Raw genomic sequence first — 23916 nt, forward strand, 5'->3', positions numbered from 1 at the left:
TTACCAACAATTGGTAAGCCCAAACGATTGCAGAAGCGCCAACATATCCGAATCCGATCAAATGTGCCTTCACTATTGATGGGCCAGGCCAATTGAGCCTGTCCACTAAGCATTTTCCAAAGTAAATGATAAGCACATTGGGTATAATTATATAGTATACGTATAACAAAATGTTAATAATATACCAATTATTTACTCAATTATAATTCAACCACCGCAAAAGGACATAAAGGAGTACAAATCATATGTTCCAAAGGGGTGGTTGTTTGTTTTTCTACTTTGTCGTATAAATAGGAGGTAGAATCTTATATGAGATGGTTCAAACTTATATACAATCATATTGATTCAAATCGATAGTCACTATATTTACTAATTCAAATATGAGTTTGGATGAGAAAGTGTGATTCTTCAAACCTATACAATCTCGCACAAATTTTTGTAAAGTAAAAGAATAATATAGTAAGGTTTAATTAAGTGAATAGTGGAGTTAAAATCAATTAGGTTGGACACAGATTGAGCAGCCAAACGTGAAGAAAACGTGTATTCATTTCATACTCAATTCACCTCTTACCTGCACTTACATTAATATAGAATGACTTGCCTAATCACTATAGGAGGCTGAATCTTGGCACAATTTGTTGCAAGAAAGCGAAATGCGTTAAAGAATAGCACATGCATGGAAAAGACACCACGAGAGTGAAAGCAAGCTCCTAAAACTATCTCACACACTATTCATAAATGCCAAAGTTGGTGGTAGTTGCATTTCAATTTCAGATTTTTATTCTTATTCTCTGTGACTTGCTTTTCTATTTTGAAATAATCAATTTTATACTATAAAAAAAAGTCTCGTAACAAAAAGCCAAAAATGATAGTAGTAATTGACAGTTTGCTAATATCTGAGGCCAAATATCTCGGATTTCAGTCGATCTTGATACAACCTTTAAATTTATGTTTATTTGCCTTTTTGGAAAAAATGATAATTAACATGGATAATTTATTTTTACAAGCATTATCTGGGTAGAGTTTTATCTTGGAGGATTTTAAAGAGGCTACCTATATTCGGTATATTTCAAGTGTATATCATTAATGAAATTCTCAATGTTTGATGCCAAAAACTTACTCTTGTTTTCTATATAGAGCTTAGGTTAGGTCTCTATTTCTCTCTGAGAGTCTTATTTAGGGAAAAGGCAGTTGTATAGCAAACTCTAGCCTACAACAGTACAACATAATTGCATTTTACCAAATTGCATAAGCAGATATGATAATGTAGGGCAAGAAATCAGGAGTTTGCATCTCTGGAAATGCACTAAGCAACTCTCTATTCACATCTCCATTAAACAACTTTCCATATTTTCAAATTTTCCTATTCATTCAAATTCAAACAGTTTGTAATAAAAAACTCAAAAACATATCCATCACTAACTCAAGAATGCAACAACACAACATCATCTATCAACTGCTCTGAGAAATTTGCATTTTGCATTTCAAATTCAGACCAATACACACAACACAATAACCACCTATATATCATATGTAACTGATCTACAATTCCAGAAAAGAAAAAAAAAAAAACTTTGGCTTCTCCAAGCTACTATCAATTCATATTGCCCCCCTCCCACAAACCTGGATTGAGATAATCCAAATACACCACCTAAAAAAAATCTTAACTTCAAAAAAAAATCCAAACTTTTACTCAACACAACAACCAAACATGAGGTGTTGGATCACACTCCCCTTCTCAACCTCAAACCCCCTGCTCTGCTTGTTCCACAGATGCACCGCGAAGCTCTCGTTCCGTATCTGCCTAAGCTTAGCGAGCAGCCACTTGGAGTGGCTCAGGCTCTGCGGCCCTTCAAACAGGCCCCGGACCTTGCTCCAATCCACGGGGTAAAACGCCATCGGTGGCATCACCGTGAAGTTGTACCCCGGCCGCCCCCCAACCCTCGACACCACCCTCGACACCAGGTAGGGCCCGTTGTGGCCCCACTTGTTCCCATCAAAGGTGAGTGCAAATTCTTGGATGAACTTGAACACAAGTGGATGCCCCTCATCAAATATCATCACTGCATTGTTCAATCTGGTCCAATTCCCTGACTCAAGATCAATAGCTTGAGCACCAATGACATTTCTCAAACCCCCAAAACTCTTCAAGATTATCACATCAGTGTCTAAGTAAATCCCACCAAATCTATACAGCAATCCAAGCCTAAGCAGATTGGAGAGATTCTGCCCTAATGCAACTTCACCAGTATCCACATTTCCCTGCATCAATTGGTTGTACCACACCTCTGCTGGAGTGCCCTTGAACAAGAAATCGAAATTGGGGGAAATTGGCATCAATCTAAAACCCTTTCTCAGTAAGGGTTTCAAGATTTGCATCCCAATTGCTGAATCGAGTGAATTCGAGGCTATGATTAGGCACCCATTTGGATGCGTCTTGAACAAACTGGTGATGGCAAACATCTCCCTCTCCCCAAAGGACTCCGCCGATGAGATCCACGTCATGAAAAAGCGAGATTCGCAGGTAGAATGTGATGAATTCTTGTTGAAGAAGTTCCTCACCCGAACTTGAAAAGGCTTCACCTTTGCGAATTTCTGCCTTTTCCGCCGCTTTGGGTAGAAGTCGTCGATTTCTTTAGCAAAATTAGGATTCTTGTGCAAAAGGGGCAAATGGGATTTGAGCTCCGGTGGGAAAGGCGGCTGCTTTGCGGAGAAGGAGATGGAGAAGAACCTTCTTGATTTAGCGGCGACATTTTCCGGCAAGAAGAGAGCGGGCTCCGGCGAGGTTTTGGGCGGGAAGGGGACTTTGGCGCAGAAAACGGAGGCGCTGTTGTAGGCTAAGAGGCAGAGAGAGAGGAGAGACACCAAAGCGTAGAAAGATTTCTTGCCTCTCTGCAAATGGGAAAGAAGCTCAGACAAGAAAGTATCAGTGATTTTCTCAATTGTCATTTCTGAAAAAGATATAGTTGCGGCTGCTATTATGAGCTCAAGAAGTAGAGAGAGAGGGAGTGGTTTTGAGGTGCAGTAGAATTCCAAGTGTGGTGGTTTGGTTTTTGGTGGTGATGAAGCTTTTTGGGTAGTGAAATTCCAGAAAGGAAAATGTTGTGTGCTAATTTTGGCTTTTGTATTTATATGATTTTCTTCCAAAACTGAATGTAGTTATTCATCGCCGTACAATTTCATAGAATAGACGAATACGATGGTCGAGCACTAATTTTTATGTAGGACTGTCACACTAAGCAAATCATTTTAATTGAAAAATGAAATATTTTTCTCAGTATTGTTTTAAATGTATAAATATAATTTTGCTGGGCCAAATTTATTTCTAAGGGGAACAAGCCGTTCATTAAGAATGGAATCTGTAATAACACCCCATGAATAAGTGTGTGTATCAAGTAGTACAATGTTTGTATACTCGCAAAAGTACACCCAATATGGTACCTAAAAGTATATTTGTACGTAAATTTAAGAGTGAAGGCCAAAATTGATCCTGAACATATGGTCATTTTACGATTTTGGTCTTAAATTTTATCTTATTTTATTTTTTGGTCCTGCACATTTTAAATCGGATCACAATTGGTCTCCCGTCAATAGTTTCGTTAATTTTATAATAGTCAACATGTTTAGCCCAATTTTGACCAAATTAGACTTTTAATTTTATTTTTTTACTCCCTAATTAGACTAGGTCCCGGAGCTCCCGTCGGCGGAGCTAGAGGGCTCGTTTGTGATGGAGATGGAGATGGAGCAGGAGAAGTCGGTTTCGACAGAGCCGGGGTTGGAACCAAAGCCGGAGGGGAAGCAACCGGAGCCGGCATAGGTGCAGCCGGTGGAGGAGGAGATGGCACCGGAGGCGGGAGGAGAAACTGCTGGCGGATGTGACGCTGGCGGTGGTGTGCTAACTGGAGGAGGAGCGGCGACGGGAGTAGCAGCAGGTGGCGGAAATAGAGCACAACTCCAATTTGAGATCACTTTGTTTCTTCTTTATTTCTCTACATCTTCACTCTCTCTCTCTCTCTCATCTCTCAAATCCTAAAGCACCCTACATTTTTCAACCTCCGGCAAACTTTTCACCTTCTCTCTCTTAGAGAGAATCTAATTTGAGTAGTAGTGTTGGGTGGTGCTTTCAATTAAAAGTCTGGTGCTTTAATTTGTCGTGCTTTAATGGCACGACAAAAAGCCGCCTCCAACAGCGACGCCGCCTCCGGTTTCAACAGTCTGCACCTACGCCGCCTCCGGTTGCTTCCCCTCCGGCTTCGGTTCCAGCCCCAGCTCTGTCGAAGCCGACATCTCCTGCTCCATCTCCATCTCCATCACAAACGAGCCCTCTGGCTCTGCCGACGGGAGCTCTGGGACCTAGTCTAATTAGGGAGTAAAAAAATAAAATTAAAAGTCTAATTTGGTCAAAATTGGGCTAAACATGTTGACTGTTATAAAATTAACGGAACTATTGACGGAGGACCAATTGTGATTCGATTTGAAATGTGCAGGACAAAAAAATCAAAAAGATAAAGTTTAGGACCAAAATCGTAAAATGACCATATGTTCAAGACCAGTTTTGGCCTTTACTCTAAATTTAACAATGGTGAAAAATATAATAAAAAAGTTAAATCTTGAGGTGGGGAGGAAAATGAAAGTATATTTTCAGTCAGTGGAATTTTGCAGAGAGAAGCTAATGGATGGGGGACTGGGGGAGTTTAGAGCATCCACTATAGGGGAGCCGCGGCCGGGCCACCAGAGAGCCGCAAGCCGCGCCTCCCTATAGTGACTGGGGTGGGCAGTCGCCGCGGGGGGGTGGGGGGGTATTGCATTGGCCACGAGCCGCGGCTCCCATATTTTCGAATTTTTTTTTTTAATTTTCAAAATTTTTCTATATATACCTAAAATTCATATCTTATTTTTACTCTACTCTCACACACAATTTACCCTATTCCCTTCAATTTGAATTTTTGTGAAATGCAAGGCGGAGACGATCCCGGTTATGGAGATTCGGGACAGGGGAGCTTTCCACCCCCCCAATGCTGGAGATCGAGTCCCAACCCTCCTCCATCCCAGATGTGGAGTCCGCCATCGCCGGCGCCGTGGCAACAAACACCCCAAAACCGGGGTCAGTCCCCGACTTATCAGCAGAGATATGCGGGTCGTACCCAACCGGGGACGGGCGACTACCGACCCAACATGGACGTGATAAACTTCTCGTCCCAATTTCAATCCTCCTCATTCCAGAGCAGTCAATCTCCGCTTGATGAATCTGATATATTCACATGGGAACAATTGATGGGGTCGCCTGATACCCGGACGCCGACGCCCGGTCGTGTAGAGACGGGGAGAGGAGGCGGTGGAAGAAGCGGCGGCGGGCGAAGTGGCGGCGGCAACGGCGGGCGAAGGGGCGGCGGCGGCGAGGTGGCGGCAACGGCAACGGCGACAGCGGGCAGCAAGGCGGCCGCGGTAGTCGCGGACAAGGCGATGGCGGCGGCGGTGGTCACGGAGATGGCAATGGCGGTCGTGGTCGACGAGGGTTTCTGTAAACAGACGCCGAGTCCATTGCTATTGCTAGGGCATGGGACGCGGTGACGACAGATGCCATAGTTAGCACGGATCAGACCGACTTATGCTTCTGGCGGAAAGTCTTGGTGGTGTACAATGAATTCAAACCGCCGGGGAGAGTCGACCGTACACCCGATCAGATTTGGAAGAAGTTCGACAGGATCACTATAGCTCTTCGGAAGTTCATTGGTATATACGAGAACCAAATGCGCACTGCTCAGAGTGGCCGCAGCGAAGCCGACATAAAATCCCTGTCGAGTAGCGGCGGTTCAAGGACCTTCGACCTCAACGACGAGGTTATGGAGGAGCCCCCCCCCCCCGTCACTATCCCGGCGTCCACGGCTCCTTGGTCAAAGTCCGCAATCCGAGCCGCTAGATCCGCCTCCACCGCTGCCTCCCAACACTCTGTTGCGGGCCCGTCTGCACCCTCCCCCCCCCGGATCGGCCCGAGCGGCGTTGAACAACACCCTAGCGGTGCAGATGATAAAGGAACTCAAGGACACTCTGGCCTTGTATGAGAAGTCGACCGACCCGACTACCAAGATGATGTACTACGACCTTATAGTGAGGCTGAGGTCGTTGTTGGGGTGGGAGGACACGGCGGCGGCGGCGGCGGGACCTCAGAGCGGTGGCGGTGGTGGTGACGGTGATGGCGGTGGTGGTGACGGTGATGGCGTTGGCGGTGACGATGCAACGGGTGAAGATGAAGCGGCGGATTCTGATGATGACACCGAGTAGTCGGCGATGACGGTGTTTTTTTATGTTTTTGTTTGCATGTTCTAAAACAATTTTCGTTGTATAATTTTACCCCGTTCTATAATGCAACGAAAAATTGGTTTTCGATTTAGTTTTCATTAAATTATGCATTTTATTTAATTATTGTAGTCTAACAATTTTTATTGTAGTAGAATTAAAATATAAACAAAATGGAAAAAATAAATTTGTTGGTGGCTTGACCGTGTCTACTATAGTGGAAAACATGGGCATTGGTGGCCCGGCCACAATTTTGTGGCCTGACCACACTTTGTGGCTTGACCCGATGAACTATAGTGGACACTCTTTTTGCCTCTCCATAAATATTTTCCATTTTAGTAGTACTTGTAAAAAACTGGAGTATTTATTTTTGGCGTTTTGTGGAGGTTGGGCACTCGAGCTTATTTTAAATTTTTTAAGTGTTTTTTATTTAAATCAAAAAGTCTCAAAGGACTGGTCACTGGTGGACTGGTGGTGAGTGAAAATCCACAAGACAATTAAATTTTTATATACTTGTATAATGGAGTAATCTATGTCGATTCAAAACTTCTACTATTACTAGTAGTAGTAAAAAGGAATATCATCCTATTGTAGGAAGATGAATCGTTTTATTAACTTGGTTGACTATATAGTAGTATTAGTTGATTTATTCTACACTTGCTGAACTACCCACTTATTAATATTATGAGGATAAATATTTATGTATATGTACTTGTTTTAATAGATATAATATAATACTTCCTTCGTCTTTAAAAATACTACATTTAGTTCAACAAAATTTGAATGTATACTTAATAGATAAAGTAAAAGAGATATATAAACAAAAAAGTAATTAAATTATTATTAACTAAATAATGAGTCTCACCTTTTTAATGAAAAAAAAAATTCAAAATTAAAATATTTATATTTTTTAAAAATGGACTAAAAATGAAATTATTCCTGCTTTTCAGTTTTTGGGGAGAGAGGGAGTACTACCAATCGGCAGTATATATGCTCAAAAAGTTAGACATACCGCCACAAATTATTTGGTCTACTTTTTCTGTTATGTAGACCGAGAATCATTTCTATTATATTATCTATATATATTAGTGAAGTTCGTGACTTCACAAAATACTTCACTTACATCATTCATGATACATTTTAAAATTTTAAGACAGTAAACGGCACAAATCTAAATTGTACTACTATAGCAGAAATAGTATTAAAAGAGGCTCTCAGATGGAGAAATTATTTATTTTTTATAAGTTATGAATTTGAATTACACTTAATGTTTGTATGATTACAATATTTTCTAATCACGCATATAGTTAGAGTTGGCAGCAAGTCCAGGAATAATTAATATTCATCATATCTATTTAAAGATAACAATTCCATCATAATGATTGTAGGTAACTAGGTATAGTACATCAGTTACTAGTTAGGTAGTTCCACACTAATGTTTACAAATATTCGAACATTTTGAGATTGAGTAATGTGAATTGTTGGATTGCCTTATTAGAGCGAGATTTGAGTAAACGTGAATTGTTGGATTGCCTTAATAAGGTCCTTCGCAATAGGGCACTTAATTGCCGCAACCGTAAAATTAGACAGCCTAGGCTGCCAAGTGCGTGATTTATCGGCCCTATTGCAAGTGTTCCAGTTGCCAGAAATAATTTTCCTTTTTTTTGCAAATGCAAATTATTTTTAATTTTATTACTCTCTAATTTAATTTGAATTGTTACATTGCTTTTTTTTTTTTTTTTCTAGTTGAGATAATTGTGAACTGAATTGTGATTGAAATGAGGCTATGGTGATTGGTGAGCATAGATAGGACTGGTCTTATTGCAAGTGTTGTGGGTAAAATTTTTTACTGATATAGAAAAATGGAGTTGTAGTTAAAAGTAGAGCTGAAATCGGCCTTATCAACTGATTTTTAGTAGTACTAAGTTTTGGTTTACAGATAAAAGGAAATTTTTGATATAAACATATGATTATTTTATGATTTTGGTCTAGAATATTAATATATGTGATAGCTTCTGGTCCCAAAATATTATGATTTGGTCAGTTTTTAGTCCTAAAAGTGGCAATCGATGCTGCAAAAATATGATGGTCAAAGCGATTTTAACATAATTAACTTAAAGACATTAATCAAACAATTAAATACCGATTACTAGACTAAAGTAGCTTTTAGTCCTAAACGTTTGAACATTTTGCAATTTTGGTTCACAACATTATGTTTGCTAATTGTTGAATTGATACATTTATTGTCGAAAATTGACACAACCGTTAAATTATTACCGTAATAGAGTTTCACTCATGATGTAACCTACTCAAATTTTGGTCGATATTGATAGCGAAGGGAAGTGAAACTTTAGGTGTTTTAAAGGCGAATATCCAACCTTCAAAATCCCATGTATACTTGAGCATGAATAGCACATCTACAAAATTTCGAAGGCAAAAACCTAGCTCATGGTTTTGCGCATGTGATGGTGTTTGTCCTCAACATTGCTCTCGCCGCGCGACCTTGAATCAGTGCGTGGATGTCGAGAATCAACTGATCATATTAAGACGACTAAGATAAGTGAGGTGGCCACAAGTACACTTAGGTTGAAGCATGATTGGAAGTTATGGTTATGGGATGGAAATCATAAATTTGAAAATTTCTTACTTCAATTTTCTTGTAAAATAAAATTTTTTAAAAGTTAGTCAATATTGTTTGAGTTTATAATCAAATATTAATATTATTTTTTTAATGTTTAATTGTTTTAATTAATTGTATTGCAAATTTTGAGAAATGTAATCGCATGTGTGAACATATGTGCTAGATTTTCACAAAATATTCGCCACCAATGTGTTATTTCATGGTCGGGCATCATATAGATATCGAAGATTTGATGATTGATATTTGAAACTTTTACGGTTTCACTGCCCTTCGCTATCAATATATATATAGGTTGAAATTATCGTGATCCATATTGCGAATAAAATCAACTACTGTCGCATTTTAACGATTCCGTCAATTTTTGGCAAAAATGGATCAATTCATAAATTTAGAACTTGAAACTAGCAAATATAATGTTACGAATCAAAATGAATTTTGGTACAGTGTTAAGTTACCAATTAAATCAAATAATAATGATGCTGTTGCTTTTAAGATTATAACATAATGTTAAAGACACAAAACTATTAAATAAATTGAAGTAAATCGCGAAAGGACGATACGATTAGGATAAAATATGTAGTAAACTTTAGTCCAACAAGAAATTTGTTTAAAATTCAATACTCAACCTGAGCCAAACCAAATTTAGAACAAATCAATGCTTCAAACATAATGAATCCCATATATAATATATGGAGTATTAAACAAAATCAATGCTTCAAACTATCTCATAGAGAATGATAACTCTAGATCAAATTTATGGTTGAACTAATGCATGTGGGCCCAACTAATAAAAATATAGAATTCAAGTAAAGTTGGTCCCCCATTTTTTAAAAAATTCTATAATCAATACACAAAAGTTCCCACATCATTGAGATACATCTCTCATTTTTCCATTTTCTTTCCTTTTTGCGCGTAATTATGATCTCGTGAAGGTATAATTAATGTTCTTAATCAAAATAACCCTGCTTTATTAAAGTAAAATGAGAGGATATTACCAGTGATACAAATAGCCAAAATCAAACATTAAAACAAAAAGATGTACTTGAATTGACATTGAACTCATTCCTCCATTGAATATGAGAAGATGGATCTTCAAAACAACGAGTACATAACCCTTCTTATATTACAATAAATTATCCTTGATTCAAAATTTGTGGTCCCTCGACAAAGTTTGTCGCAGTATCAATGCGGTAACACATTTATTTCAATGACAATTAGATACATTTTAAATCCAAACTTACAAATTACTTAATAAACAACTCTAATTTAATTATTATAAGAATGCTATATAAATTAACACATGTTAGTTCAAAGTTAGAAATTTTCAACCATCTCCAACTTAGACGACCTCTATTTCGAGCAAATGCTACAAGTTCAAATTTTATTATTACATATAGTTATCTAGAAATATCTCATCCACTGATTATAGACATGTAAAGATTTATAGACGTTGTGTCACTTTATGCTTGTTGGACTAATTGACGTGAATCCAGATTTGAGCCATAGACATGAACCCAATGAAAGATTAGGAAGGACTGATGGGCTATGACTCACCAGATGCTGGAAGGAGCATCAACAAGGAAGAGGAGGACCGATTCGAAGAGGCACAGAGCTTGAAGATGGTGCTAAAGTTGAGGGCAAAGGAAAGAGTCGATAAGGCGCTTATGAAAGTGCCATCAAATTGCATTGATAATTTAAATATGAGTGATTAATTAATCAAATGGTTGCCTAGATTAATTGCAATTTTGCCATTAAACTTAGAGTGTTCTATATTGATTTTTATGGTGAACACACTAATTAGCCCAACTAAAGGTTACTGGGCCCTTAACTTAGCCCAATAATAGTAAAGTATAGAAAAAGAGACAAACTTATTTTCTTCAGTAAAAATTAAGTGTGAACACGAATAAATAGTGTAGTAGGGTAGTATTTAAACGGGAACACACTAATTAGCATTGGATACAATTTATTATTTTGAGAAACAACCCTTCATTATTGATAATTTGATAGCATTACATTCGAAGTTTAAATAGAAACTTTATCCATTGAAAAATAATTTATTGCCGGTCATTATATTGCGATTATATACTACGAATGTATCTTCTTTGGTAGTAGAGTAATGCATAATCAAGGTCGGAACTTTGAATAGGTGATAAAATATTATAAATATATAGTATAATATTTTGGGAAATTGGTCTCTAAAACCATGAACTTTGCCTAAAATTTGGTATTTCCCATGAACTTTAAAATTGGTATATAATATCATGAACTTTGCATTTTGTTTGGTATTTTCCACGACATGTTTATTGCTCCCTCCGTCCCATTGAAGATGACCCACTTTCCTTTTTGGTTTGTCCCAATCAAGATGACTCATTACTTAAAATGGAAACCCTTTTATCTCTATTTTATTCCATCTCTCTTACTTTACTCTCTCCACTTAACACACAAAATAAAGTTGCATAAAATCCCGTGTCGCCCAAGAAAGGGGTCATCTTCCTTGGGACGGAGGGAGTACTATATTTGACTAACTTACGAGGCTTTTATCATACTTGACAAAATTAAATCAACTTGGTTTTCAACGTGACTTTTTATGCTACATGTTATGAACTTAAAAAGTGGTTTCAAATATTATAAAACATATCACGGTTGCCTATGTTAAATAAGATTTTGATGAAAATATCTTATTTGAGTGAGTTTGGGAAATACCAAACAAAATGCAAAGTTCGTGATATTATATACCAATTTCAAAGTTCATGGGAAATACCAAATTTTAGGCAAAGTTCATGGTTTTAGAGACCAATTTCCCTAATATTTTTTTGTCAAAGTCTTAAGTTGATGGTTTCAATTTAAAAGGCACACTACCGCTGGAAGAGTGTTAGTTACTTACTTCCATCTGACACTGTAGTTCTTAGTGCATCAAAATTAATAAAATTACTTCATTTACTATTATTCTTCCTTGTTAGGGCATCAAAATCAAATTTAGCTTCAAACTATGATATGGGACATCAAACGTAATTAATCATACTAAATCCACACGACTACATGAGGTGTAGTGCATGTAACATATTATTATTTTTCAAAAACCAAATAGAATAAGAAGAGATGAAGCATTGTATATTTGACTAGAATCTTATACTATAATATAGTAGTACTCTGTTTTACTACGTGAAGTTGTAAACATATCTATCGACAATATATGGAATGACACGTTTGAAAGACAGCGACTTGTATTAGATGCATTCTCTTTACTTAATATAAATATAACCATACCTAATTAATGTGAACTAACAAGATTCTTGTCAAAATGGTTCTAGATTTTATATCATTTTAATTTTAATAGTCGTGCTTTAATTAGTACTACAAAATCTATGTCGCAGAATAATAGTACTACTATTATGTCCACAACTTTCATTGCATTTCAAAATGTGCCATAATATTTTCAATTAAAAGCATTTCCTATAAAATACATGCAATACAAAACCGGTCATTTATATTTAAGCTAACTAATACTCGATCCGTCCTAATTAAAAACACGTTTCAACTCAGTATATATTATAAAAAAAATATTGATTTTATGAAAATGAAAACAAAAGAGTTAATGAATTATAGGTCTCACTTTCATATAGTTTTATTGTACTAAATGATAGTGAGGAATAATAATGTAATGGAGTGCAGGGTACATTTATTATAAATGAAAACAATGTAAATGTGATTTTAAACACCATATGTTAAAAAAAAAGTAAAATGATAACAGGTTTTGGCCGATGTAGGGAATATTATTAGAGTATGAAAAGACGTTGTGTTAGTAAGACAGGAATATGTACTTTTGTTACCCCAAATTATATTTTCTAAGAATTCAATAGTTAATTGTACTTTTTTAAATGTTCAATTGTGTTTAGATTACAAATTATAATTTTCTATAGTTAATTACAATGTAATTGTAAAATGTATATCGAAATTTAATGTTTTATGCGTAACAATATATACTCCATATAATACTATCAATAACAAAAAATATATATATACAAACTGAAAATATATACTAGTCCATATTGGGGATTGTTATATTGCTAACTCAATACCTAATTGCTAACTACAACTAAATAATAGCCATTAGATATTCAAATTAAGGGCCTAGATCATCAACCAAGAAATATCAATACGATCAACATAAAACGTCAATAAAGCCATGGGATTAATTCCTTAAAATATCAATAGGGGTATTAATGTCAATTAACTACATGTTTAGTTATAACTAACTTTTAAAAGAAATCCTAAAACTTTAAATTCATATAACATATATCAAATTAAAGATAATTTTATAAGGATTCCAACGATATCATATATGCATATGTTCCGGCGTCAAAATTTGAAAAAAAATTCAAAAATTTTTCAATTTTTTCGTAAAGCAGAAATGTCAACATACTATATAAAATATGTCAATATAATACATGTAGAATGTCAATATAAACAATGGGTTAACATTCTTAAAGCATCGTGTTGATATTCTCAAAGCATTGTGTTGATATTTCCGAAACACTATATTGACATTTTCATCTAAAACCCTAATTTGGCGTTTTTTTTAAATCTTTTTTTATTTTATTAATAAAAGCGAAAATTACACGTGGCAAATTATAGACCACACATTTTCTAAAATCCTATGACCTTAAATTAGTTGTAGTTAGCAATTAAATGATGAGTTAACAATTGATCACTCCCCGGTCCATATTATTGTTGGATACCACTATTTTATATTGCAAGTCTTACTATGCGTAGAATGAAAGCACAATCAAAAATTTAAAATTACTAAGAAAAAGTCTTAGACAAAAACAATCATGGAGGCATTGGTCTTAATTAATAATTAATTAAATATAACGCATGATTCTCATTAATAAATCAATTGCCAAGTCACATTGCACATCCGACATACATTCGATTCTACCGAATACTTATATTTAATAATTTCAGAAAGAATCATCACTACCTACCGTTATTAACTAATTTCCCCTCACATTGCATACTTCTTATTCTTAATTAATGTATTCAATCTTTGACCCTTTGAAAAAAAGATTCACAAAGAAAATAGTGCCATTTTGACTACACCCTCAAACTCCTCAACGCACTAATCAAATAAAAAAATATAAATAATTTACTGTTTAAGCTTTATCAAAACTTTCTTCTTCAAATTTTCAACTTCCCATATGCTATGCAAATTCTTTTTTTTTTCTTGGGTAATATAATTTCTTCGTGTCATGAATAAGAGCATCCGCAGCAGTGAAGAGCCGCTGCTCGTCTGTCCGTGTCGTTGAGCACCGGCTCGTCCGTCCACTAATGGGGCTCGTCCGTCCGTGCTAGCGGCACGGCGTTGCTCTTAGCTAAGAGCACGTCTGTGCCGCTGAGCAGCACACGTGGCGTCGCCTTATTCGCCAACGGCATAGCCATTGGCTTATTTAATTTTTTTAAAGCGAAATTAATTAAAAAAAATGTTTTTAAATAAAAAAAAATATTTTCCCACTTTCCAAAAAAATATATCCGTTTTCTCCCCACTTTTAATTTGTTTTTCAATTTTTTCCCCCCAAAATTCACATTTTCATCTATAAATACCCCCACTTCAATACCAAAAAATCACATTCTCATCTATTCTATCATCACCTACATTCTCTCATCTTTTTTCCTCATACTTTCTCATCTAAATTCCCACCACACTACACAATGTCCGGCTCCGGCGATCACCCCTTCGACAATCGCGGTTGGAACCACGATTGGTTCGACTCCGAGGCCGGATTTAGTCCGGAAACGCAATTTACGGCCCCTCCTCAAACCCAAGGTTCGCAAGCTCCGGGTGGCGATCGTCTTTACCCGGTGCACGACCTAAACGCCTCCGGGTTCGGGTGGGCACCCGAGCCCGGATCGGGAGGGAGCAACGGCTCTACTCCTACTCCTACTTCTGTTCCTACTCCTACTCCTCCTGTTCGTGGCACCCGCATCCCATACACTCCGGGTGAGATGATGGCGATGTTCAAAGCCTACTTGGCAGTCTCCGAAGATTCGGACGTCGGCACGAACCAAACCGGGGATACGTATTGGTGGATGAAAGTCGGTGTTTGTTTCTCGGTGCGCACAGAAGGAAATAAACAGGTTCCCTTGGTCCAGCAAATCCACTAGATCACGCGGTCTAGGAACTCGTTGGTCGTAGGAAATCCTGGTCGTCGGACACACGAGCACTCTTTCAAAAACCCTCAACCACTTTACTAAACCTAGTATAGGGAAGTAGGGATCGATCCCACAGAGATGGATGCGTAATAATCGTGTTCAAGAATTTGGACTTGTTTTTGGTGTTGGTTGCTGCCACGCATTTTTCTTGGGTTGAGGAAAACAAAATAAACTTGACTTGGGAATTTTAAAACGGCTACGCTAACAACTAGACCTAGGTGAAGCAACAAAGAAAACTATGCAAGGAAAATTAACCGCACAATCACTAGATCTAAAAGAAAAACTACTCTAATTACCTAGACCTGGGAAACAAACTGACTGTGGGGACCATGACTGAAAAAGCAGAGTACGGACGAAAAGCTGGCAGAATAACTAACTCTGGTACTAACTAACAGCGACATCATCTTCTTCCACCAAATTGCGTAAAATCTCATAAGAAAAACAACATGAACGAAATCAGAGCAAACTAAATCTAAACCAATTTGATGCATAACAACGAAGAACTAAACAGATCTACAGATGCTAGACGAAGTAAAACAGGAAACAAGCGGAAAACTCAAATCCATCCAACAACTCCCCTTTCTCACTTTGGATCCAACCTCAGACGCTAAATCCACTTCGAATCCAAGCGTCCGACACAAACTCCAACCAACAGAAACATTTCATAACTTCAGATTTTTAACGACAACCTCCAATAAATCAACAAACCACAGATCTATCACCAAATTCCCAGATCGAGTACCACAGCATCAAAATAAAAACAGAGATCGACATAAAACTTGTTAAAATAAACTCTCAGCAGCAAGATCTACGTAAATCAACTTGAAATATCACAAATAAACGCAAACCAATAGAAGCGAAATGATAATAAGTAACATCAACAGCCAAGTCGATTCCCAAAAGTGAAGTTCGACCGCAAAAGTGCAAAAACAACTGAAATTTAAAGAGATTGTATCTTCGCCCACATGCGGACGGTGTTGCAACTGAACTTCTGAAGAAATGAACCCCTTCGTAACCCAAACTACCCCAGATCTCCCATTCCCAAGTGTGTGTTATGTGTGTGAGCTAAGAGTGAGCGAGAAAAAAGTGATAGCGTCTCCTTTTGTGTGTTGCATGCTCTTCTATTTATAGGCGTTGGAGTGGGGCCCAGCAAGGTATAGATAGACTTTGTTGCCCTCAGCTACTGACTCCATCCGTCACGCCTTCTTTTCCTTTTAAGTCTGCTCATTTCACTTCATTCCTTCGCTAGATTGTTTCCTTCAGCATTCCCTCGATCTAGCGATTCTATCACACACCTGGCTTAGGAAACGTGTTAGACTCAGCAAAATGTAACGCTTTTCACCATATAACCGATGCATGAAATTAGCCTTATCGGTGGCGCATCACTCGCTTCTACAATGAAACCCGGCCGGGGGAAACCATCTATCGCACTGATAGTATGGTACGCAATTGCCTCTTCAGATGCAACGAGGCAATCGGTGAGTTCTAGGGGTATTACCTCCAGGAAGAGCGGTCAGCGGGGAGCGGCACGAGCGAGCTCGACATCATCACTGCCGCCTTGGCGACCTACCAACGCATGAAGTTCAAAGCGTTCAAGTACCTCGATTGTTGGCGGGGAGGGGCGCCTACATCCGAAGTATAAGGGCGGCATAGTAGCATTCTCCTCCAACTCCTCTAGCAAACGGTCGAGGTCGGTAGCCCTATCCGACGGCGCCTCCGATGATGTGGCTACCCGGCTTGCCGGAACTAACTTGGGTAGCCCCGACGCTGGCCCGAGCAGTTCCCGCCGACCGCAAGGAAGGAAGAAGGCGACGACCACCCGCCGTCGCGCCCCGACTCCAGCCGCCCCCGCCCCCGCTCCGGCTCCCTTTGTGCCTCCTCCACCCCCGAACAACACGTTGTGGACCCTCTTGGGTCAACTCTATTTGAACGATACGTCTAAGATGACTCCGGAGCAACTTGCAACACATGAGCAAATGATCCGGGGTCTCAAGAGGCAATTGGGGTTAGAGGACTAGTCTTCCACGCGTGTAATTTTTATTTCTAGGATTTTAATTATGTATTCTTATTTTTTAGTATTTTAATTATGTAATTTTTATTTTTTAGGATTTTAATTATGTAATTTTTATTTTTTTAATGTATTTTTATAATGCAGAAATGTTTTTAATAATTGGAGTATTTAAATTGAATAATAGAATGGTGGGACCCTTGAGCTTGTCCTTAGCTAAGAGCACGGATGTGGGTGTTATGCTCTTTCTAAGAACAAGGAGTAAAAGTGGGTTCAGGTCCACTTCCGTGCTCTTAGTTAAGAGTACGGATGGGAATGCTCTAAGTCTTTTGTCCTACCAAAAGAGAATGAAGTGAGCGGATGCAATACTTTATTTTGATTTTTATACAATCACAATTATGTAAATATAATGGTGCAAAATACTCTTGCATTCTTCATTTCATACTACGCGAATTCACATTCACTTTTAAATTTTGACTTAGGAATTGACGTAATAATTTGCGATTTCCACAAAGTTATGAACACCTACCAGCCACGATAGAAACAGTTATTCTTTATTACTACTACATGATAATTCAAAGAGTTTTTCCAAATATTCTCATTATTTCAATACATTTGAAAATTTTGCTTTACTTTGATACACGCTTCTTAATATAAATATGAAATGTGTCTGTAACACATTATTCGATAACGCACATAAAACGCATACTCATTATAATATGATGAAACACAGAATTCAAACTATACAAAACGTGACACAATATCCTAATTCGTCATCACCTTCCTCCCAATTTCATCATCTCCTTCACACACATTTCGTTGATTTATTATAATCATTTTATTTTCACTGTAACAACCCACTATCTCTCATTCTCCTCGTGCTTACTCAAACTTCACACATGTATAAATCTCAAACTCCACTCAATTAATCGACAAAAATTCCATCACAACAATTAATTCCTCACCTAATTATTTAATCAATTCCACTCTTATCCAATTCTACAGCATGCCTTATTTGCTGACTCATCACTTTCCCCACGCCCAAACCGCCGCGCCGGATCTCTCCAAACCGCCGCGCTCGGACTGCCCGAGGTGCGGCTCCGCGAATACGAAATTCTGCTACTACAACAACTACAACAAATCGCAGCCGCGCCATTTCTGCAAGGCGTGCAAGAGGCATTGGACTAAAGGCGGCACCCTGCGTAACATCCCCGCCGGCCGCCGCAGCCGGAAAAAGCGCCCAATCCCTTCCGCGCCGCCGAAGCGGACGCATCTCCTGAATTCTCTCCCTGTCGCCATCGATCAGAGTGATATGTCAGATATTCTCTACCAAGCCCTAATTCGAACCTCGTCTCCAACCTCTGCTGCTCAGGGTACAATCCTGGAAAGCAATGGTACAAGCACAACATGCGGAGTACCTCAAAATTATACCAATACAGAAGAGTTTGCGCTCTCGAGTTTTAATTCCGCTCCGACCTCCGCTGAGAATGGCGACTCCGCGGAGGAGTCGGCCGTCGCGAATAGCGCGGCGGAGATATGGAATTGGAATGAGGTTGATTTTTCAGATAGTTTGTGGGATCATTCGATGATGGCAACGTACAAGTCTCATTTCGAAGGGTATTATCCACGTTGATTAATTTGATTTTTTATACTAATTAATGGATTGGTTTAACTATGGATATTGTTATTTTTTATGTATAGAATAGTGGTGTGTGCATTTGTATCATTGTATTTGTGAGCTATCAACAAAATTGTGCAATATAAGAATACGAATTGATCTATGGGTGAAGCTTGATCTTCACAACAATATGTTATCTGGTGTAATAGTAAGTACTCCAGGATTCACTCTTTGAAGAGGCTAAATACGTTAAATTGACAAATAATGGAATTTCAGATTGTATTATGTGTTGAATCCAACAATCTCCTGTCATCAAATGACCCATATTACATTTATAGAAATGTCATATATCCACACAATATCATTAAGTGATTATAATTATAGTTTCTTAAGCATATAAAATTATCATATGAAATCTTATCAATGTATTACTTTATACTTCCTCCGTTTAAAAAAAATAGGACACATTGTGAATGACACGAGTCTTAATGTGAAATTGATAAAGTAAGAGAGAAGGAAAAAAAAGTAAGAAATAAATAGTGTAAGTGAAATGTATAGTCCATATTATTAGTAAGAGAGAAGTAGAGTTAGTGAAATATGAGGTCCATATTATTAGTAAGAGAGAATGGAAAAAAAGTAAGAGAGAAGTGTGTTAGTGAAATATAAAATCCATATTATTAATAAGAGAGAAGTTGTAACATTTTTCTTTTTTAAATGTGCTATATTTTTCGTGGACTGAGGAAGTATAACGTATCAATCTCGACTACATTCAAAATTTTTTCTTATATTTTTTTTCCAAGATGTAAAAATAGATGGTTCCGAAATTTATCTTTAAAAATATGACGCATTCAAACCTCAATATTAGATGAATAATTATAAATCTTTTAAAATTTATTAGTTAGTTTATATACTTCTAGTTTTAAAAATACCACATCAATTCAAATGTCATCATCTACTAACAAGAGCAGAAGTTTTAGTACTTAAGGATGATGAATAAACAAACAAATACACATATAACCGATCTAATAACAATTACGTATGATTTTTATCAAATATGTATTCGATCCTCCTTATCTTGTCAAAACAATAGTAGTCACCAATTACTTTATCAAATGGTGCATGAACAATCATTCCATACAAAGTGTAAGTGACGAAAAAATACTTTTATGAAATAAGCATACTGATATACTACCAATTTACATTGTGAGGTAAGTTCAATGATAAAATCGTTGTTGATTTCCCTATAAAGTCGTTTGTGTCTAATGTAAAATAGTCGAGCAAAATAGAGAGGAGTGGAGGTAGTCTAGTCCAACTCAATTACACATTCTAAGTAAACAATACAGCTATACTCATCGCATGTATAACCAGCTACAGTTGTAACGTTATACCGTTCCAAATCTTCATAAACTGAACTGCTATTAGCCAATGTTAGTTGAAGGCCAAGATTTTCAAGTTTGTTCTTCTTAACATATTCGCATGTTGGACACTTGACCTACAATGAACAAGTTATAAGAAAACACTAACACGAGACAAAAGTGATAATCTAAAATGATATTCACCAAACACTCTCTTGATCATAGTGTCTGAAACTTCAATATCTAAGCCTTCGTGAGACTTATCACATACAACCAATTCGTTAGAAATATTTTTGAGAATCGTTCTTACGGACTCAATTCTCACATCGGTTGTGATAACAACTGTTGTCGGGTATATAGACTAAATGAGCTCTCTCTCTCTCCTAACATGCTAGTCTTTTGAGCCGAGTTCTCATGTTTGGTCTGTATCAATCGTGATCAAAACCCATGCGGAAGTTCTCATTAGAATGAATTGAAAGTATCTCTACATCAACTGTCTCATTTTTTTGTTTCAATCATCCGTTTGAATAGCACTTTCACATAACACCGGCTACATTCTTCTTCTTAATATTCAAATGCTACATTAAATGACATTGTGTATTAGAATACTATGAATTAGGTAATAACAAGGATTAGTAGTACTTGTACACTAGCCATAGCATTATTCGGTAGACATGATATCCCGGTGAAAAGACTCGGAGCGAATCAAGTTTTGAACAACATAATTGATTGCAGTGTCTAGCCACATTCGATAAACCTATAGCTGGAACAATGACAGGTGCAAAAGCATGTGCCAGACAAGAATCTTTGTTATCTACATCATAACTATCTTCAATATCATCATTGAATTAAAACAGAGAAGAACAACACATATAACCAATGATTACAAAGTTACAGGCAAATCAAAACTCTTACATATTCAAGAGCATCATGCAAGATCCCGACCTCATCTTCAAAATCACCCTGCAAAAGATGGTTAAACAATCATACAAAAAATCTCAACAATTGCAATTAATCAAATACAATCAATTCGAGTAGTTAAACGCACTCGTATATCGGAACACTTTCACAGCGCCCATTTCAAAACTCTCTTCAGGATTCATGGAAGCTAATTAGCTAAACAACCCGAAGAATCCGTATCCGGGGAAGCTACAATTCCCAACTTGCCGGTAATTTGTTAATCTATACAGCAAAAATAAAAACGGAAAGAATATTATAGAAAACTGTTTGTCATTTTTTATGAGAATTCTGCCCAATTTGCTCTGAAATATTGCGAAACTTTATTGTCACATGCTTAGGAGAATTCTCCTCAATCTACTCTGAAATATAGAGAACTTGTTTATCTTAATCTGCCCAATTTACTCTTTGGTGTTTAGGAGAATAGTGTTGGTTGCAGGATTCGTTTACATGGGCACAAGAGAGTATGTTAAAGGATAAAAGCATCAGATACGTTCTCACTTGGCTCTGGCACAAAGTGAATCCAACTGAAATTGTAGGAATGCTCAAACTGATAGGTGCACTGGATGAAGTTGGTCCATTTGGGCACATGCTTGATATTGACCCGACAAAAAAGTTCTCATAATCGGTCTTGGACGCTCTGATCTGTCGAGAGATTAAAAGTCCTAAAATCCCACAACCCGAACATTGGTTTCAGATATCTGGCCAACGAGTCAAGTTTACGGCTAGAGAGTATGCCCTCATCACAGGGCTCAGCTTTGGGGAAACCCAATCATAGCTGAACTTCAAAAATCCTACATTTCCTGAAAGTAGTGTTTTTCTTGAACTCCGAGGTCAATGGGTAAAAAATTAAAACTGGCGGATTTGAAAACAACCTTCTTGAATCAAGAATTAGGAGAAGTTGAAAACTATGTAAAAACAACAAATCTACATATTTGCTACGGTTGTCTCCTTTGCCGAGAGGATTGCACGGTCGAGTATTGGGCATTGACCTTGGTTGAAGATCCAACGGCATGGCGTGGTGATACATGGCGTTGACAGTAGCGCGGGTTGCTGGCAACAATGGAATTGGTTCAAACGACAACAATCCTGGTAATTTAATTTTGCATACAATCTGCTTTCATTTAATTTAAAATTGTGTATATTAGATAACTGCACATTAAAATGTGGTGATACATGGCGTTGACAGTTGTGCGGGCTGCTGGCAACAATGGAATTGGTTCAAAGATCCAACTGCATGGCATCATGTTCCATGAGGAGCTTACACATTTCAGATGATTGAGGACTACATGAAAGACGCTGGAGCTAATGAAGGCCAAAACACATACGGTTTGAGTGGTCTCTTTTGGGCAATTCAATTTTGGGCTCTATAGACCTTTCCTAGTCTCCAATGTTTGTCTGGAAATAAAGTTAGCGATACCAAACTTCCGAGATGTTTGAGGTGGAAACAGGTTACACGAATTTGTCCACGGTTCTTTGTTTGATCAAACAGACGTAAGTTTTATGATTTTGCACCACATGAATTACCAGATTTACATTATTGGTAGGATTTGTTATCAAATCAACATCCATATGTCCTATTCTACGGCAAGGAGTTGCCACTGTAATAATCTTGGCGTTGCACAGCTTTGACGTGTGGCTTGTATCTATGATTTAATGGTTGCATTAGATTTTAGCTTATCCTTTGTCAAATGCAATAAGGGGTATATATATTTTTTATAAGAAAGATCTAATATACTCCTTCCGTCCGCCATTAGGAGTTCCGGTCACTTTTTCACTCATTTTATAAAAATAATAATAAATAGTTAAAGTGGAGAAATAGTAAAGTAAGAGAGAGAATAGTGTTGAGAAGATGCACCGACCTAACCCACCCGGTCAATTTACCGGCCCAACCCACTTGGTTTGGGGTCTGGCCCACTCGGGTTAGAAATTTCAAACTTTATGTTTGGTTGACGGAAAAGTAAATTTGGTAAAGAAAATGAATCCCGGAATATGATTCCTAGTAACTTTACTTTCCTGTATTTTGAAAATATCTAGATTTTAAATTTATATTTAATTTAAACATCAAACTAAAAATATACTTATTACTTTTTATAATATAAAAAAATAGTACTCCCTTCGTCCACGAAAAATAGGACACATTGTGAATGACATGGGTTTTAATGTGGAATTGACAAAATAACATAGAAGGGAAAAAAGTAAGATAATGTTAGTGGAATGTGGAGTCCATATTATTAGTAAGAGAAGGAATAAAAGTAAGAGAGAAGTAGTGTTAGTGAAATGTGGGGTCCATATTATTAGTAAGTGAGAAGAGAAAAAAGTAAGAGAGAAGTTGTTGAAAACTTTCATTTTTTTTTTAAATATGCTCTATTTTTTCATGGACAACCAAAAATGACAAATGTGCTCTATTTTTGGTGGACGGAGCGAGTACAAAATAAACAAATATTACTACTATCCACTAGCTAAATAAACTTCATAAAAGATTATATGCCAAATAGTGAACTACAAAAATGGTCCCTGCACTATAGGGTTATCTCATAAATGGTCCCTGCACTTTAAAAATATCACCAGCAGTCCCTGTACTAAGGGTTAATATCAAAAAAGGTCCTTTTGCACAGTTTCAAGACGAAAATGCCCTTTTGAGGGGTTTGGGCAATTTGGTCTTTTTACACTTTTAATATTTTAAATCTGATATTATTTCAGTTACGTACTAAATTTGATATTATTTCAAAATTATCATTCTTGTTCCCTTTTGTCATATTTCACTTTGTTTCTTTATTTCAATATTAGATTTAATTTTATAAAATTAAATATTAAATTTCAGTTTTTA

At 37.2% G+C, this 23916-nt stretch overlaps 2 protein-coding genes across 2 annotated transcripts; one reads left to right on the plus strand and one right to left on the minus strand.

The window, feature by feature from the left end:
* Nucleotides 1-1448: 1448 nt before the first annotated feature.
* On the minus strand, nucleotides 1449-3111 carry LOC125192969 (lactosylceramide 4-alpha-galactosyltransferase-like). Its single transcript, XM_048090654.1, has one exon. It carries the CDS (start codon nucleotides 2947-2949, stop codon nucleotides 1690-1692), a length of 1260 nt encoding a protein of 419 aa, XP_047946611.1. The 5' UTR covers nucleotides 2950-3111; the 3' UTR covers nucleotides 1449-1689.
* A 14957-nt stretch (nucleotides 3112-18068) lies between these two features.
* On the plus strand, nucleotides 18069-18937 carry LOC125193669 (dof zinc finger protein DOF3.4-like). The gene has a single exon (XM_048091510.1). It carries the CDS (start codon nucleotides 18163-18165, stop codon nucleotides 18787-18789), a length of 627 nt encoding a protein of 208 aa, XP_047947467.1. The 5' UTR covers nucleotides 18069-18162; the 3' UTR covers nucleotides 18790-18937.
* Nucleotides 18938-23916: the final 4979 nt, after the last annotated feature.

This window comes from Salvia hispanica, chromosome 6 (genome assembly GCF_023119035.1).
Source record: "Salvia hispanica cultivar TCC Black 2014 chromosome 6, UniMelb_Shisp_WGS_1.0, whole genome shotgun sequence".
NCBI classification, from domain to species: domain Eukaryota; kingdom Viridiplantae; phylum Streptophyta; class Magnoliopsida; order Lamiales; family Lamiaceae; genus Salvia; species Salvia hispanica.